The sequence below is a fragment of the Theobroma cacao genome, chromosome 5 (assembly GCF_053813885.1).
Source record: "Theobroma cacao isolate CCN51 chromosome 5, ASM5381388v1, whole genome shotgun sequence".
NCBI lineage: Eukaryota > Viridiplantae > Streptophyta > Magnoliopsida > Malvales > Malvaceae > Theobroma > Theobroma cacao.
This window is the reverse complement of record NC_142643.1, coordinates 43,210,568-43,228,056: the sequence shown is the minus strand read 5'-3', so window position 1 is coordinate 43,228,056 and position 17,489 is coordinate 43,210,568. Positions and strand designations below refer to the sequence as shown.

Sequence of the window (17,489 nt, the reverse complement as noted above, 5' to 3'; positions counted from 1 at the left end):
TATGTTATAATTTTTTGTTATGTGTTATAACATTTTGTTATATTTTACGAATTTTTATTATGTATTACAATTTTTTGTTTCATATTACATTTTCTGTTATATAATTTTTTTTCATTTTTACAATTTTTTGGCTAATTTTGTTTGTCACAAGTAACAAAAATAAAAAATTATAAAATGTAACAAAAAGTTATAAAGTTAATAATATATAATAAAAAATTAAAACACATAACAAAGAGTTGTAATCAGTAAGCAGGCTAATTTCTAACACACAACAACACGAGTTTGTAACCAAATATTACAAAAAGTTGAAAGATGTTATTTATATTATTTCTTACATAAATAATTCTTATAATAACAGTATTGAAGAATTTATTTACATTGTTTTTATTAAAAAAGTAGTGATTGATTTGTTTTTGTTAATTTAAAATTATTTTTATTTGCTGTAATAGACATATGTCCAAGCCGAGTGATTAGACATAATAATCATATGACAAGATTAATTAGGAGATTCTCTCACTAATTATTTCTAGTAATAAACCATTGGTTTACTTTAAAAAAGCCGCTACTTTTAAAACTGTTCAAAAAGGGAGGGAGAGGTAAAAGTTGTTACGTGCGTTACTATTCTCTTAACTACCACATTCCCCTACACCCTGTATCACACTGGAACATTTTTCAGAACCACTGGATTTACCATACGATAAAATCCGTCAATAACTGAACGGCCTTGATTTAAGTGATATATCTTGATTTGTATTCCATGGCTGTATTTTATTACCCTTTCTTTGTGTTCACCCGCGCAACACGCCTGTCCTTCTTCTCTCTATCTCTCTCCACAAATTTCTTATTTTTCTTTCTTTTATTTTTTTAATTTCCAGAATTTTCTCGTCAAATAAAAACTCCAGAAGCAAAAATCAAAGCAGTTTCAAAAGTCTTTCAACGTTCTCCCATTTTGTGTTTTTTGTGTTTATTTCTCTCCCATCAAAGCAAAATTTTGAAGCTGAAAAAAGAAAATTGCGGCAATTTTTGCGAGATTGGTGGGGGCGTCCAAGATTCAGGTGGGAAAATTTCGAAACAGAGGAACTTTGGATTCTCTCTTTCTGTTTTTTCCCTAAGCTTTTCTCTTGGAATTTGCTCGCCTCTCGAATTTTCGTGTTGTTAAAATAAAAAAATAAAAGAAAAACCGTTGAGTGGAGCTGAAATGCGAGTGCCTTCTTCCTGCATGCTGTTGATTCTCCGAAACGATTCGGTAAGTTTTAGTTTTTTTGTTGTTCTTTGGATGTTTGATTCCTGAGATAGTGGGAGGAAAGGAAAGTAACGGAAGAGAAAATTTTTGGAATTCTTTGAGTTGTGTTTTGCTGTTTTGATTCAATGAAATCGCAAAATATTTGTAGAAGAACAAGTTGAAGAAAGATGAAATATAAATGCGGTCTTCATGCATGTTGTTGTTTCTTCTTCTCCAAATCGATTCCATAAGTTTTTTTTTTGGATGTTTGGTTGCTGGGAAAGTAGAGGAATTTAGAAAAAAGAAATTTTTTGTTGTTATTTTTCAGTTAAAAAAATCGTTTTGAATAACTAACTGCTGTAACTGAAAAGAGTTTCTAACTTCTTCACCTTTCTTCTTCCTTCCTACATTTTTAATATTACTTAAATAATTAAAAAAAATAATTATCGTTGTTTCTCAATATTTCGAGGTTCTTTTTCTTTTGTATTCTAAATTTTGTTGAATTAAGACAACGAGCAGCCAAAAAAAAAAAAAAAGAAATAGAACATAAAGCAAGACAAATGGAAAAAATTTGAGTTTCTGAGATTGAATACTGAAGAAATGAGTTTAAATCTGTGGTTTTTGTAAATGCAGAGTTCGTGTGAATTATGAGATTCGAAAGTTCTTGAGATGGACAGCTCAGAGACATAGAAATTTTTGAAGATTTGCATTGTTGAAGGAAAATCTATACCTACAGCTTTGGACTATAACTACAGTCAATCTCAATTAATTGGTTGTTCAATAAATTTTTATTAAAAAAAGAGCTCAATATGGTGGCACCACAGTTAGCTGCTGTCGTTTCCAAGTTGCAGACACTGTCTACTTCAGACCATGCCTCTGTGGTCTCTCTGAACATATTTGTCGCGCTTCTTTGCACTTGTATTGTGATTGGTCATCTTCTGGAGGAGAACCGATGGATGAATGAGTCAATTACTGCCCTTGTCATTGTGAGTTTCTCTCTTGCCATCTATGGGAGTGGAATTACCCTTTTTTGGACAATTCAACTAAAGTTTTGATTGCTTGGATTATATGTTTAACTTGCCTGATATATTTGATTTAATCGGTTTTATTGGCAGGGTCTTTGTACTGGAGTCATTATTTTGTTGACAAGTGGGGGTAAAAGCTCACATCTTTTAGTCTTCAGCGAAGATCTTTTCTTTATTTATCTTCTGCCTCCTATTATATTTAATGCTGGGTAAGTTTGTTCTACTGCCAATTTCATTTCTCTTTTGGGTGGAAAATATGGAGATTGTTTGTTATATAGCTTAAAAGGTAAAATAGATAGATATGCAACACTTATCCAATATGAAACATTATTTTGTTTAAATACCTATTCCACAGTTATCTATTCTGGGTTTGAACTTAGTACATTGAGAATTTCCCCATGTTTTCCACATTGTAAATAGAGGAACGTAGGTGTCTTTTCTACGATATTGAGGTTTATTTTTTACTTTAAAATTGTTAAGAGTAAAACATGAAGACTATATTTACTTTATTTGCCTTCCTAAAGCCTTTCTGATCTCTTCTGCTTTCTGTGCCAGTTTTCAGGTGAAAAAGAAGCAATTTTTTCGTAACTTTATCACCATCATGCTGTTTGGGGCTGTTGGTACATTAATATCTTGTACAGTTATATCTTTAGGTATTTTTCACAACTTTATGAATGCACTTTACAAGTAGTGTAGATTCAGTTTCTTTTCTTTTCTCTTTTGCTTTGGTGCATGGGGATTGGCAGCCAGGGGGCAGAGTTGGGGGTTGGCTTAAATTGTTGCTTTATGTCCTAGTATTGCCAAGACTAATTTTGCTGATTGTGATTGCAACTCTGATGCTTCATACAGGTGTTATTCAGTTCTTTAAGGAAATGGACATTGGCTCCTTGGATATTGGAGATTTTCTAGGTATTTGCCTATCATTCCCTTATTTTTCAAAATTGCTTTGTTTATGTTTGGGTATCTTATTATAGTTCCCTGTAATTTTCAGCAATTGGTGCAATCTTTGCTGCAACGGATTCTGTTTGCACACTGCAGGTATGCATAATTTAAAATTGTAGTAGCACTTCAAAATTGAAATAACATGTATATCAAACTAAGTGGAGCTGTTTCTTCTGATGGTGCAGGTGCTTAATCAGGATGAGACTCCGTTGCTTTACAGTCTGGTTTTCGGAGAGGGTGTCGTAAATGATGCTACCTCAGTGGTGCTTTTCAATGCAATCCAGAGCTTTGACCTGACTAATATCAATCCCAGAATTGCTTTGGAGTTTATTGGCAGCTTTTTTTATTTATTCTTAGCGAGCACTTTTCTGGGAGTGATTGTAAGTGTCTTTTTGTTCAATTTTGATTCATTCTGTGAACACTGCAATTCTGCTGAGGTGTGATTTTTTTTCTTTCCCTTACAGGTTGGACTGGTAAGTGCGTACATTATCAAAACATTGTACTTTGGAAGGTATGTTTTTTATGCTATCTGTGTTTTTATATCAACTAGCCTTTCAATAATTGTCTTCTACACGTCAAACAACCTCGAAATACTTCTACAAGAATCTATACTCGTCTCCAGGGAATGAAGGTTTACACAAAAGTAGCATTTGTGATATTAAAATTTTTTACTTATCAGAGGACTTCAACTGAACATGAATTTTGTTATTAGAGTACAGTGTTAATGGTAAAATGTTTGAGAAGTCTGGAACTAATTATTGAATGTACTTGATTTTAACATGATTCAGGCACTCAACAGATCGTGAGTTTGCTCTTATGATGCTCATGGCGTACCTTTCATACATAATGGCTGAAGTAAGACTCCTCTTAGGATAATGTGGCACTTTCTTGCAGTCCTTCCTTTTCTGATATGATGCTTCTAAATTTTATGATTTACGTGCTTGTTGAATAACTCTAATGTTGCCTCCCTGCAGCTGTTCTATTTGAGTGGCATTCTCACGGTGTTTTTTTGTGGGATTGTGATGTCACATTATACCTGGCACAATGTTACCGAGAGTTCAAGAGTAACCACCAAGTATGTATCCTCCATGGTGTTATCTTAGTGCAATCAAGGTCATAGGTCATTGATGTTAGGAGAAAAAATATCCCTCAAACAAATGTTTAACTCATTATATGCCTCATTGATTCAACTTTGGTTTTAACACAGGCATGCTTTTGCTACCTTGTCGTTTGTTGCTGAGACATTTATCTTTCTTTATGTTGGCATGGATGCCTTGGACATTGAGAAGTGGAGATTTGTAAGTGATAGGTATGTTCTATGCACCTGCTAGGAAGTACACTAACTAGATTTTGGTAAAGTGTATATTAGTGAGTCATTGTTGTCTTGAACTGCTGCCTCAGGTATATCTTTTGCTTTTTCTTTTCCATTTCCTTTTTCTCCCGTGCAACTTGTGCAATATAACTTCCATTTACTGAATGATCTTGCTGTTGTGACATGATGTTTAATCTCCTTTTTGCAGCCCTGGAACATCAGTTGCCGTTAGTTCAGTGCTGCTTGCTCTGGTTATGGCCGGAAGAGCAGCTTTCGTGTTTCCCCTGTCATTTTTATCCAACTTAGCCAGGAAATCAGCTAGTGAAAAAATCAGCTTTAGGCAACAAGTAGGTGTTCGTGTTGTTAATTTTTTGCTTCCAGATCAACTAATGATGTTATTTGACATTATTATTTCTCTGTATTTCTTTGTTTAGATTATAATATGGTGGGCTGGTCTCATGAGAGGTGCTGTATCTATGGCACTTGCATATAATCAGGTAAAGTCTGGATAATCTTATTTCATTTGAAATGAAAACCTTTTTATTACTTGTCATGGAAAAGTAGCTTCCTTGTATTAAAGTTGGCTAGTAAATTATGAGGAGATTAAAAAGTGCTTGATGTGTGTTTGAAAATAAGTACAAATACTAATGGTAGAATGAGAGGAAAAGGGAGAGAAATTGTGATGGGGAAAGGTGAGAGATTTGTTTGATTGATGTATGATAATAGTATCTGATAGGCTTTTGCTTCATATAAATGCAGTTTACAAGGTTAGGGCATACTCAATTGCGAGCGAATGCAATTATGATTACGAGCACTATCACCATTGTTCTTTTCAGCACTGTGGTAAGATGTCTCTTGCCTCATTTTAACTGCTTAGAGATTTGGTAGTTTCTCCCAAATTACGTGGCGTTTTACCCTTATTATTTTATTTTTGAACATGTTGAAGGTTTTGCTTCACATTAATGCTCCAAATATGTTTGGTTATTTGAGCTTTATCACATAATCTGTTAATTTGTAAAAGTTTCAAATTTAATAAGAATGGTTCAGTTGTCTTGCAACTTTTTAGGCAGGGGGATAATGCACCAACCAATGAACCAAATGTTAGGGTGCAAATGTGAATTATTGTTACTTTGGCGTTCTATTATCATTTTTGGCCCTTTGGTTAGTAGTCTTAAGCATGAGAGTTTCTTGGAGATGTTACTAACTCTTTCTCTGTTGGTTCTGCTCAGGTTTTTGGTATAATTACTAAACGTCTAATCAGGTTCTTGCTGCCTCATTCCAAAGTAACAACCAGCATGCTCTCAGACCCATCTACTCCCAAATCAGTTACGGTTCCACTTCTTGGAAGTGGCCAAGACTCCTTTGAGGATGGTCTAGGTGGAATTCCTCGGCCAAGCAGCATTCGCGCACTTCTCACAACTCCAACGCACACCGTTCATCACTACTGGCGCAAGTTCGATGACGCCTTCATGCGCCCAGTGTTTGGGGGCCGGGGTTTTGTGCCCTTTGTTCCTGGCTCCCCAACAGAAAGGAGTGAACATAATCAACCTCAATGGCAGTGATCGATAAGACGGCTGATCCCAAATGTACAAAATATATGTACTATGCATCGGAGTTTGTCATAAGAATAAACACGAACATATTGTGAAATTTTTTTTGATCAATTTTTAACTTGGCCGACGAAAAACCAGCACATTATATTTTGTAATTACCTCTTGTATGCTAGTATCATTGTATAGGTTATTTTATTCGCGTTAAGTTTCCTAAAAACGGTATTCCTGTTTATTCTTCCTCAACTATGTTGACATCATCATGATATACTCTTCTTTGACATTTAGCAAGAGCTGTTATAAGTTTCATACGAATTCAAATAGCAAGTTAATAATTATCACAAGAAAAAAAAAAAAAAAACAGTTCCTAGTCTATGGGTTAACCTCGTATGTTCTTTCATTTCCTTTTGGCAAACAGGTAACACAAACCTTTACATGCAAATTTCTGCTTATATGGCCGACCCTATTGTACTGTGCACACATTCTATGAGCAGGAAAGTATTTTATATTCCAGATTTCTAACTATTAACAAACCCTGTATGATTGTTGCTGGTAACCTGCATGACATGGAAGTATTCCTTGTCAACGACGCAGAAGGCATCCGAGAAAGACACTAACGAGTGCTACCATGCAAACAAATAGGAGAGGAAATCCCACTTGAACTTTTCTTAGATTTGTCTTTTTCCTCATTAGCGCCTGCAGAAATATGGAGTTTAGTGTCAATAATTTAAAGGGTTTAGCATAAAATGAAACATACATTGTTTCGCTGCAATCTAATAAAACTGCTTTGGACTCTTAAGTCTCTAACTTTAAAAAATATTGGTTTCTGGTGGGTGATTCAGAATTCTATGATATAGAGTTTCCACTTGCTTTCCTAATGAATGGTAAATGATCCAAGGTGGTGGGTGCTAAGTAGAACCCTGAACTTTGCTCTCCACCTCTCCCACCCTCTTCCTTGTCCTGCAATTATAAGCCTAGAAGTAGATCTCCTAATGACAAGGCCATCATTCCGTTCAATATAGAAATCAGGTGAAGGACTCTGGTGCAATTGGCCCATATATCACTGGTCTAAAGTAGGATTTATAGCAGACATAAAAGACAGAAGGATATTTTGCGAATTTCGTGTCACATGGTAAAAATAAACCTCCAGCCTATTCTACAAACCCATAAACAAGTGACTAGGAGAATTGACTGTCCATGATTAAACATGTGATTTGGATCATATAACAAGAAACTACAAGAAGAAGAACACAAGAAGAAAACTTACTAGTTCTTCTTGTAAGATAGTTCTCTCTTGAGTGCTTAACCTACTCTCCACTGTCAGTTTTGCGATGGTAGCTTCAGCCTGAGAAGGAAATGACCAACTATTATTACTGAAACTATACAGAGCAGCAAGACAACAGATGCAAATTAATAATGGCAAAATATTATTCAATCTTGTTCTAAACTGTCAATATCAAGCACCATTCTTTGTCTTACAGACAAAAACTTACCTCGCCTAGCTTAGATTCAAGGTCAGTTAGTTTTGATTTCATTTCCTCGACATCTTTGACTAACTTCAGCTCCTCCACAGCCTTCAATGTTTTTACCTCGCCATCCTTCAATGCATCGAACTCCTTTATCTTCACTGACTTCAGTTCCTCAGTATCAAGAATATCCTCCATTGGCTTTGATTCCACATCTTTCACTGGCTTCGATTCCACATCTTTTGCTGGCTTTAACTCCTTGCTATTGACTAAATTATCCTTTGGCTTAAGCTCTGCATCTTTTGTTAATTTTAAGTCCTCACCATTAACACCATCATTCCTTGGCTTCAGCTCTGCATCCTCCTTTAGCTTTAGATCTTCAGCATAGAACATATCCTTCCTTGGCTTCCACTCCACATCCTTTGTTGGCTTTAAATCGTCAAAATTTATTATCTTTGACTCCTCAACCTTGGCAACCTGGCACAGGGAAGAGAACACTGGTATTCTTAGAGGTTTTAGGTGTAAGCTTCACTAATAGACTTGAAATTTGCGTTTAAATCTCATACTCAAACAAAAATTCTCATAAAGTGTACTTTCAGATTTAAAAAAATATATTTCCTTTACAAGACAATGCAATCACATATACACATACATGCGTGCATAAACATATGTATGTCAGAGCTATAAGCAACTTAACTTTAAGGGCTAAAAAATAGACAAAGTAGGTAGATCTAACCGTCTGCGGTGGTGCAAGAACCCCAACTCTACTCAGTACCGGCTCTTTTGGTATTGAAGCATCATAATCTACTCCCTGATTCATTGTTCCATTAATTGGTGATAATACTGGTGAATGAGGTGGGCTGACAAGAGCAACCTTTAGCTTATTATCTTCAATATATCTTCCACTGTCCTTGACAAACTGCCAAGCAAAATGAGAAACCAAAGTCAATTACTGTTATCAGATAAAGCACAAGCAGAACAGAAAATCACTTACTGCAGCTGATGTAATGTCTTCATCAGTTGTTCCAGCAGGAACAATTGTGCTTTGAATTAAGAACTTATCTCTGCATATCATATCAGGAGGGGCTTCACGCTGAGCTTGCATGGTAACTAAATGAAAAAAACAAAGATGAGAATATATGTGTACAGCGCAGGGGGCTAAAAAATTTATAAAAAACATCATATGAGAATTTCAGCACTATAATTTATTTCTAAGTTGCATCACTAGCTTTGATTCACTTGTCCAGCTATCGAAGCAGCACAATGGCAAATTGTCCTAATGGTCAAGAATGTCATTTGACAAATATGTAATTTTTGTTTCTGCCATAGATTTGCACTCTCGGGGCATTAATCATGTATTATCAGATAGTAGAAACCAGCTTCTAAAGAGGAAACATGCCCTGCAGTTATAGCACCAGAAAGGCCAGAAACTTTACTCTATCCCAACCCTTTCCCTCACATCCACTTCTACAATCTTAATTTACTTTCATCGTCTTTTATGATCCACAAAGATTAAAGACCGCTTAAGCTTTGAAATTCATTCATTACATGCACACACATACAAATATCAATCCTAAAGCAAAAAAAAAAAAAAAAAGACCTCATTACCTGTAAATTCACATACTGATTTAGGCAAAATAATGCCAACATTAGGCCGCACGCAATATTTCTTTGGGGATGTAGTTTTAACCTGCAAAATATCATTGCTCCAATTACATTGCTATCAGGAATTCTAACAGTCTATCCCATGACATAAACCTTAGAAATTGCAAAAAGATAGACATAAATTAAATTAAAAAACAAAGTAAGAAAAGAGAAAAGCAGAGCATGTTTCAGAGTTCAGACCTTGAAAGCAACATATTGGTTAGTGTTATTCCTAAGTGAAACCGAGCAGGAGCATTGCTTCTTCAATATAACTACCAAACAAAAGATAAATTTAAATGAGAAATATATAAATCAATAAATAACGAAGCTAAATATAACATGTTACCAACAAAATTAATTAACAATAAATCCTTATTCTTTACCCTTTTTAGTATATTTATTTTTGAAATAATTATATAAAAATAGATAAAAACAAATAGGTTTACACAAATCCTTCTTGTTTTCCCTGCGTATCTAGTGATGAAACAAAGTAATAATTCTAAATAACATAAATTATTTATTATAATGATAAATAAATAAACAAAGATAGAAAAGTGACTTTGGCAAATTATTAAAGTACTTTATAATAAAAATGATTAGGCTAATAAAAATGAAGGGACAATCAAGTAATTGCGCACTCACATACGAATTTAAGTTCCTTTGGTTGAATCTCCAAAAGTTGCGTAGTCATTTTCCTTCGTCGCTTAGCATCCAAACCTTAATCTGCATATAATAATCATACTACTAATCAGCAATATGATCGAAATGATTAACTATTTTCTTTTTTTCGTTTTTCAAAATATTCGAATTAATATTTAAATATTGCAAAAACAAAAACAAAAAGAAGGTGATGTCGAAACTGAATCGAGTTCAGATGCGCTTTGACTCGGATCAGACTCGAAGCAACTCAGTTTGAATTCAAAACTACGAACAAGCTATGACTTGTGTTCGTTGAAACTGAGGCGACAACGTTTAGAAATCAAAGTAGAAAAGCAGAAGAGGTCCTAAAAATTTTTTCAAAGCAAATGCTCAATAATGACTCGGATATTGACTCCATATTTAACTCGGATCGTTTTCCTTTTTGAATTAAAACAACTAAAAACGTCGCCATTTTGATTTTTGAGCTCAAACGGAACTCAGTACTGACTCGAATTTCAACTAAAGAGAAACGGCAACAACGTTACGGTACTGACATGGTATCGCCTTCTTTGAATTCGATCCTGAGATCAAAACTCGAGAAAGAACAAGTCAAAAACGACACCGACTTCCGAGTCTCGAGTTTCCACCATGCACGAAAATTCAGCGCGAAAACGGAAGAAATCGGAGCAGAAAGACGACAACGTTTTTGAAAAATCAGAAGAGCGATCGCTTACCGGTATTACAAAAGAATCCCTGGTCAGAGAGAGAGGAAACGGAGAGAAATGGAGAGAGTATTTATAGCGTGAAAATGAACGATTTGGTGGAATTTAAAATTATAAAATAAATAAAAGACAAAGCGGAGAGTCCCAGAAATTCCTTTTGAGAGAGAGAGAGAGAGAGAGATGTTTGGGTTTGGTGGTGGAGGTAAAATGGGGAGACAAAAGAAAAAGACTGTGAAGAAGGGAAGTGAAAGGCAAGCATAGATAGCTGCTTTAAAGCGAGAAAGAAAAAGCAAAGCAAAAGACTGGAGCGTTAGTTGTACCCGCCGTTTCCCTCTCTACTTCTCTGAACCCTCCCCGTTTTGCATTTCCATGGCTTCGGCTCAGCTTTGGCTTCCCTCATTTTTCAAGCATTAATAATATGTTATATTAATTACAGTTAAAAGGTTGTAATACATAGAGGGATTTGTTTAAGACATGAAGGATAAATTAGCCGATATAATATAATAGTTGGATTAGCATAAAGAAACTACTTATTTGGGAAGATTTACTGCATCCATATCATTTAATCATGTTTAATTTGTGCTAATCAATATCATCAATTAGCACTTAGCATTCGGTAATTTGTAGCTGGTTTTGAACTATGCTTATCTTGTATACCTACTTTAGCAAGCATTGCAAGCCGAAGTTCACCTAATTTCCATAAAGAATGAAGCAAAATAAGGCAAATAAAGGAAAGAGAACAAAACTTTGATCACGTTAGCATAACTGGAAAATCACAAGTAAATTGCTTCCAACCACAACCTTTTCCGTTGGATTGATCAAAAGTAGTATGAAATTCCACTAAATTTAATTTTTCATTTATTATTTAATTATACCAAATAAATAAATAAAAATGGCTAAAAATCTCCCCGAGCTGAGCTCGAACAGCAACTGTTAAGTTAGCCATAAATTTATGTGTCCCACTATATTTAATAAATAATTACTATCGTCTTATCCTTTTTCTTCTTCCTTTTCTTCCTTCTCGTTAAAAAGTAAATCATCTTTAAGACTCTTAACACAGTAACACTGACCAAATTTTCTCCCATAAAGACACTTTGAAGGAGCCATTTCCGTTTCTTCACTTATCATGAAGAAATGCTTTCGACTATTTACATATGTTACAAATTATTTTATTATAATTATAATTATTATTGTTATACATATAATTATATAAAAAATTAATTAATTGCCTCGATGTAAAAAATTTTGGTTCAACAGTTGTTATTGAATATTAAGCTATCTAGGAATCAATTATAACCTTATATTTGTGTAGTTTTCTACGGTGAATCAATTCCTCAAATACGAAGGCACTAGGAATTGTAGGGATTCCAAATGCCTGGCGACAAAGGTTCATCACTCAATGGATACAAGTTACCTACATCTTATTCTTTAATCATTAATAAAATATGTGGTTTATTAAAAATATCAAACAATATCTTCTTTATGATATTTTTTCAACATGTGTCTCAATTAATTAATTTATAATTAAACAATCACGTAATCGAATTTCTTCTTCAAGTATATATTATTCGATGTATGTATTTTGTTTGTCGGTGAAAAAAATTAATAATAAAATAAATTATTTATCATTCAACACGTATCGTTGTTGTTATCATTTGAGATTTATTATTATTATTATTTTGAGTGGAATGCGATTCCATGCATGAGCTTGCTAGCCTCGTATCAATGAAAAAGGGAGAGATTCTATATGGAAAGTTTTTCCCCCAAAAAGACAAAGTGCCCCAAAAGTTGAATTGCCATAGTGGAATATGATTGAGACAAAAAATAATGCATTATGACAATTTTTTTCTCAACTTTTTATTTTCAAAAAAATAAAAAGAAATTCACTTTTCAAAAGAATATATATGCTAGTCAAAGTTTGATCAAAATAATTTCAGTTGTACATTTGTTTAGGAATGTGGTGCCTTTACTTAGGTCGGTTACATTAAAGTACATAGCAATATGGTGCATTCTTTTGGGCAAAAGAAAAAAAATAATTAAAATTGAAAAAGTTGGGATGCAATGAGGAATAAAATTGATGGAACAAAACCACATGAAAATGACATATTGGTTAATAAAAATAAAAAAAGTATACCTTGTTTATGCAGTACAATTAAAAAATCGACTTTTTGTTTTTCAACAATTTGTTTTAAAAAAAAGGACCTTAGTCGAGATATAAAAATTCGTTGTTATTTTGTAATAATAATTTTTATTATTTTTTAATAAATAAAAATTTAATTACAAAAAGGTAAATAATAAGTATTAAGTAAAAAAGAATTATATTTGATAGATTATTTTAATAATTGAGAGTGGGAGTATTTGAACCTTACTTTTTAAGCAGTAAGATCATATACTAATTAATGAGTCGAAAGTTCATATGCATATTTGACAAATTATTTATTAATTAGTGAATAATTTTATACATTGTTAATGAATTTTAATATATAGGAATTTAATTAAAACTTATATATTTTTTTAAAGATAATAGATTTGTGATAATGGGAGTCAAATTCTACACGATCTCTTGCCTTCAGTCTTCCCTGCAGACAAATTTCACACCACGTGACTGACATTCCACATTGAATAAAAACCAACCCTTCATTGCAAATTTCAGCTTTCAAGCCTAAGTCCAATCATATCATTATAGAGATGGAAAAAGCCGACTCGTCTTAACAAGGCGGGTCGAGGGGGGGTCGATTATGGTGTACGGTTGCCCGCCTCACGAGTCACCCCGTCTGGCTTACGTTAATATTCAAAGATTTTTAATTAATTAAATTTAAATATTTATGTTGAATTTAAAAAGTTAAAATCTATTATATATGGAAAGACTTATTATTATTTTTACCATAAATTCTTTTAAAATTATATTATGTTTGGTGCTAGACACTTGTTTTTTTGAAAAAAGTGCTAGACACTTTTATTTCATTTAAATTTGTGGTAATTATATATTATTATGTAAATTGACGAAAAATTATAATTATATTAAAAATAAGATGAAAGTACATTAATTACATGATTTTTTTGTTAACAATGTAAATTGAAATAATTTTTATACAAAAAATTATCAATAAAGCGATATAAATATAAATGTTACAAAAATTTATAAAAGCATGAATGAAGTTAAGAATTTAACATCCATGAGACAAGAACGACTACCATGATTGTCGAGACATGATGGGGCGAGGTGATGAGGCAATCCTCGTCCTATCAACTTCCATTGTCATCCCTAATCATCACTCAAATGCTTTTTTTCTGGATCCAAGAAACATGACATCAGGAAGTGACTTCGTGCTAATATATATTAGGTTGTATTTTTTGATCGGCTTTGATAATATAAATATTTATAATATATGTGTCAATACATTATAAATTGTCTATTAATAATGACTTTTGAAAACTTTTATGAGGTGAAAAAAATTAGAAGTCCTTTTTCAATTTCTAAATTTAGGAAAAATACTCTTCATGATGACACTGTAATTAAAACTTAATATTTAAAATTTGAAAATTTCAAATTTAAATTGAAAAAAAACTTATAATGGAATAAGATTTATTATAAAAAAAAGGTTATCTCACCATTATAATGGAAAACAAAGGAAAACATCTCAAGTTTTTTTTTTAAAGACACTAACAATTATCAAATTAAATGATCTTAATTAACATTAGATTATCACTAGAAATTGACTCTCCAAAACATGGTAAGTTTCCATTTGACAGAAGGCAGTTAGAGGTTTTAGAATCTTATGTTGCACACGCTGGATGCTTAATTTTTACACAGAAATCGAGGCAGGCTCATCATAAATTTTAGCAGATAAACAAAAATGAATTATTGTTCCTGCAAAATGATGAAATCTTGGTGGGCAAAGGAAGGCTGTTATGGGATCCATTAAGCGAATCAAGACTAGTAATCGGAAGGCATGAAAGTGAAATGAAACCAACCGGTTAGTTGGGAGGCCAAGGAAATGGACAGAAACCATGAAGAAATTAAGGACTGAGATGTGTACGTGAAAACCACTTCTCAAGCGTCCCCAATCAACTGCCATTTATGGACCACCATTCAATGGGCAACCTGGCTGATTCTTTTTATATCATCGCATTTAATTTTGACAAAGAAGCTGGCCGGCTAGTAGGGAAGGGTTCAATAGCAACCGTGAAAGTTTGTTTTTTGCGTGTCTGAAGATGTTTGTATTAAAGATAAGTGGAGTCTCTTTGACGGTGGATATATATTTTTAAGACTTGCTTATCATTTATGCACAATTTTTATTTTTTTTAGGATTTTGGATTTGAATTATGAGATAATTGCGCGTACAATTAAACACACAGATTTCGATTTGAAATCAAATCTTTTAAAGAAGTTTTAAGAGTAAGCTTAGTTACTTCAACATTTGGCAAAGACTTTTTACTTTAAAGAGTCAGTTCCAACATAAAAGTCAAGCCAAAAATGTACTCATGACACGAGATCACGTGAATTTGGTAAAGGGTTAAAATGATTTTGACACGAGAATTGACTTGAAAATGTCAAAAGTTTGAACGATACAATTTATATCTAGCGCCAAGCTAGACTGAAAAGAAGAAGACGACGTAAATAGTAAAATATCCTCATTTTATCATATAATTCATATCATTCTTCCTTCCTAAGGTCATCTGATATTATTTATATAGAACTAAACATTCAATTTAAGTAATTTTTCTTAGTATGAAACATATATGTAAATTATATAAGAAATTGATAAATTAAAAAAAAAAGCCATAATACTTAAAAAACTTTTAAACTATTAAGAAAATTCAAATAAGTTTTTTTATTACGTTTAATCAATAGTGTCTTGTATTTTTATTTTGGATCAATAAACTCTTATAATTAATTATTCATTAACTATCATTAATCAAAATATCATATGACATGTTGACATGTTATAGTAGATAGTGATATAGCATGTTGATATGGTATAATAACATAATCATGTGATATTTTTTACTTTCTATGTTAGTACCGGTGAATATAAAATGATAAATTTTATTTTGATTAATGACAATTAATCATAAAAACATATTTGATCTAAAATAAAAATATATAGATTTGATTGAACGTAATAGAAAAATATTAATTTATTTAAAAATTTAAAAATAATTCAAGAATTTTTTAAACAATTATACCTTAATATAATTACAAAATGAACACATCTCAATTATGTAAGTGGACTTATAAAATTCAAAAGCTCCATAATCAATATATAAGGTAATAATTTTTTTAAAAATATTTTATTTATCTAATTATACTGAAAAAACAGATACCCCACATATCATTCATAAACAAGGAAGTAACCTTTATTGGTTGACAATCATAAAACTGAACATTACACCTTATCTCAAAGCCTCTGTTAGCCATGAAGTTAGCAGTTCTATTGCCATGATTTGCCTTGACTTCCATATTTTGATGTAGGATTTCCCTAATCACTCGAATGAGGTCTAAGTTATCACAAGGATGTGTAGATGAAGAAGTGATTGCTTAGAATCCTTTCTCCCAAGCTTGAGAAAGACCATGATACACTCCCCGTAATTTTGCTTGGTAGGCATTAAACTTTCCCAAGTTGCAGGCATAGCCCCCAATCCACACACCCTCAAAGTCTCTAAGCACTCCTCTAGCGGCAGCTCCTTGGACAGAGTCTCGGTAGGCACCATCTGTATTAACTGCAACCCAATCCAATGGTAGGGGTGACCACGCTACTAAGATCTCTTGTTTCTTACGTAAATTTCCACCTAGCACATTCGGTATATTCATGGCAAGATTTAGTGCAGTAACCATACTCTTTATTATGTTGATATAGCTTTCAATAGGAATTAAACTGTTCTTAAATACTTCTAAATTCCTTCACTTCTATAAGTACCAATAACTTACTCTAAACACAGTTTTCTAGGAAGCACCATAAACATGCATCTTATAATTTATGAGATTAAAGGAAAGTCACTCACCCGTAGTTGTAGAAAAGAAGTTATCAACATCATTTTGAGGTAATAGCCGAAGCCATAAGGAACTTGCAGTTGGACAATCCTGAAGCAAATGTAGAATTGTTTCATCATCCAATTTGCATTGAGAACAAGTTGCAATAGTCTGACAATCGTCGACATGCCCTTATGGGCGGAGCCTCTCCCTAAAATTTTAAAATTTTTTTAGATATTATATATATATTTTTAATTTTTTTTATAAATTTTCTTAATTACCCCCCAAAATAATTTTTTATTTAATGATTAATACAAATAAAGAATAACAAAATAATTTCATATGCTTGACTTAATTTTACAGTTTTTTTATTTTTTCTTTCAAATTTTATTATTATTTATATTTATTTATTTATTTAATTTTATTCTATTTATTCATATATTTTAAATTTCTATAGATTTTCTTTCACAAATTTTTACAAACTATCAATCATATTCTTTTTCTTATTATGTCATATGTGAATTTTATCTTCTACTTGTCATATTCTTCTTTTTTTTGTTATATGGATTTTATTTTTAATGATTTTAATCTTTAAAAATAAATAAATTATTATGTAATTTTCAAATATAAGTTGCAGTGTTGCACTGTTGCTTAAAATTTCATCAATATATCATTTTTTATTCAGAATAACCAATGCATTCTACTATATATGATGCAACATTTAAGTAACAAGGATATATATATACAAATTGATAAAATGAAATAACTGTATTTCTTTCAATACAATTTTATTTATTATACATATTTTTAATAGCTCTAAAAATAATTTTTATTTTATAATTAATTTTATTCTTCAAACTGTTTGATAAAGGTAGAGTAATTATAGTTAGCATATTGCTAGTTCAGCCTATCAAATAAATTCTAAATTAATATGTTAAGTTTATCAAATTTAAAAAAATAAAAGTAAGTCTACTAATTCAAACCCATTAAATT

At 32.2% G+C, this 17,489-nt stretch overlaps 2 protein-coding genes across 4 annotated transcripts; one reads left to right on the top strand and one right to left on the bottom strand.

The window, feature by feature from the left end:
- Positions 1-803: 803 nt before the first annotated feature.
- LOC18599905 (sodium/hydrogen exchanger 2-like) lies at positions 804-6,249 on the top strand. The gene is made up of 15 exons (XM_018121607.2): positions 804-1,246; positions 1,856-2,208; positions 2,338-2,456; positions 2,803-2,900; positions 3,097-3,156; positions 3,239-3,285; positions 3,375-3,569; positions 3,654-3,700; positions 3,978-4,044; positions 4,164-4,264; positions 4,397-4,498; positions 4,710-4,848; positions 4,936-4,998; positions 5,261-5,344; positions 5,731-6,249. The coding sequence occupies exons 2-15, from the start codon at positions 2,032-2,034 to the stop codon at positions 6,061-6,063; spliced, it is 1,632 nt and encodes a 543-aa protein (XP_017977096.2). The 5' UTR covers positions 804-1,246; positions 1,856-2,031; the 3' UTR covers positions 6,064-6,249.
- Positions 6,250-6,424: 175 nt separating this feature from the next.
- VAP27-2 (vamp/synaptobrevin-associated protein 27-2) lies at positions 6,425-10,756 on the bottom strand. 3 transcript variants are annotated; one of them, XM_018121608.2, is made up of 9 exons: positions 10,535-10,756; positions 9,804-9,884; positions 9,363-9,433; positions 9,126-9,207; positions 8,512-8,627; positions 8,254-8,436; positions 7,545-7,994; positions 7,319-7,396; positions 6,425-6,747 (listed from the first exon to the last, which is right to left on the bottom strand). In XM_018121608.2, the coding sequence occupies exons 2-9, from the start codon at positions 9,850-9,852 to the stop codon at positions 6,634-6,636; spliced, it is 1,143 nt and encodes a 380-aa protein (XP_017977097.2). In that variant the 5' UTR covers positions 9,853-9,884; positions 10,535-10,756; the 3' UTR covers positions 6,425-6,633. The 3 variants fall into 3 exon arrangements, with proteins under 3 accessions (XP_017977097.2, XP_007030154.3, XP_017977098.2); XM_007030092.3 differs by lacking the exon at positions 10,535-10,756 and adding an exon at positions 10,355-10,522; XM_018121609.2 differs by lacking the exon at positions 10,535-10,756 and having other exon boundaries at positions 9,808-9,890.
- Between the last annotated feature and the right edge of the window lie 6,733 nt (positions 10,757-17,489).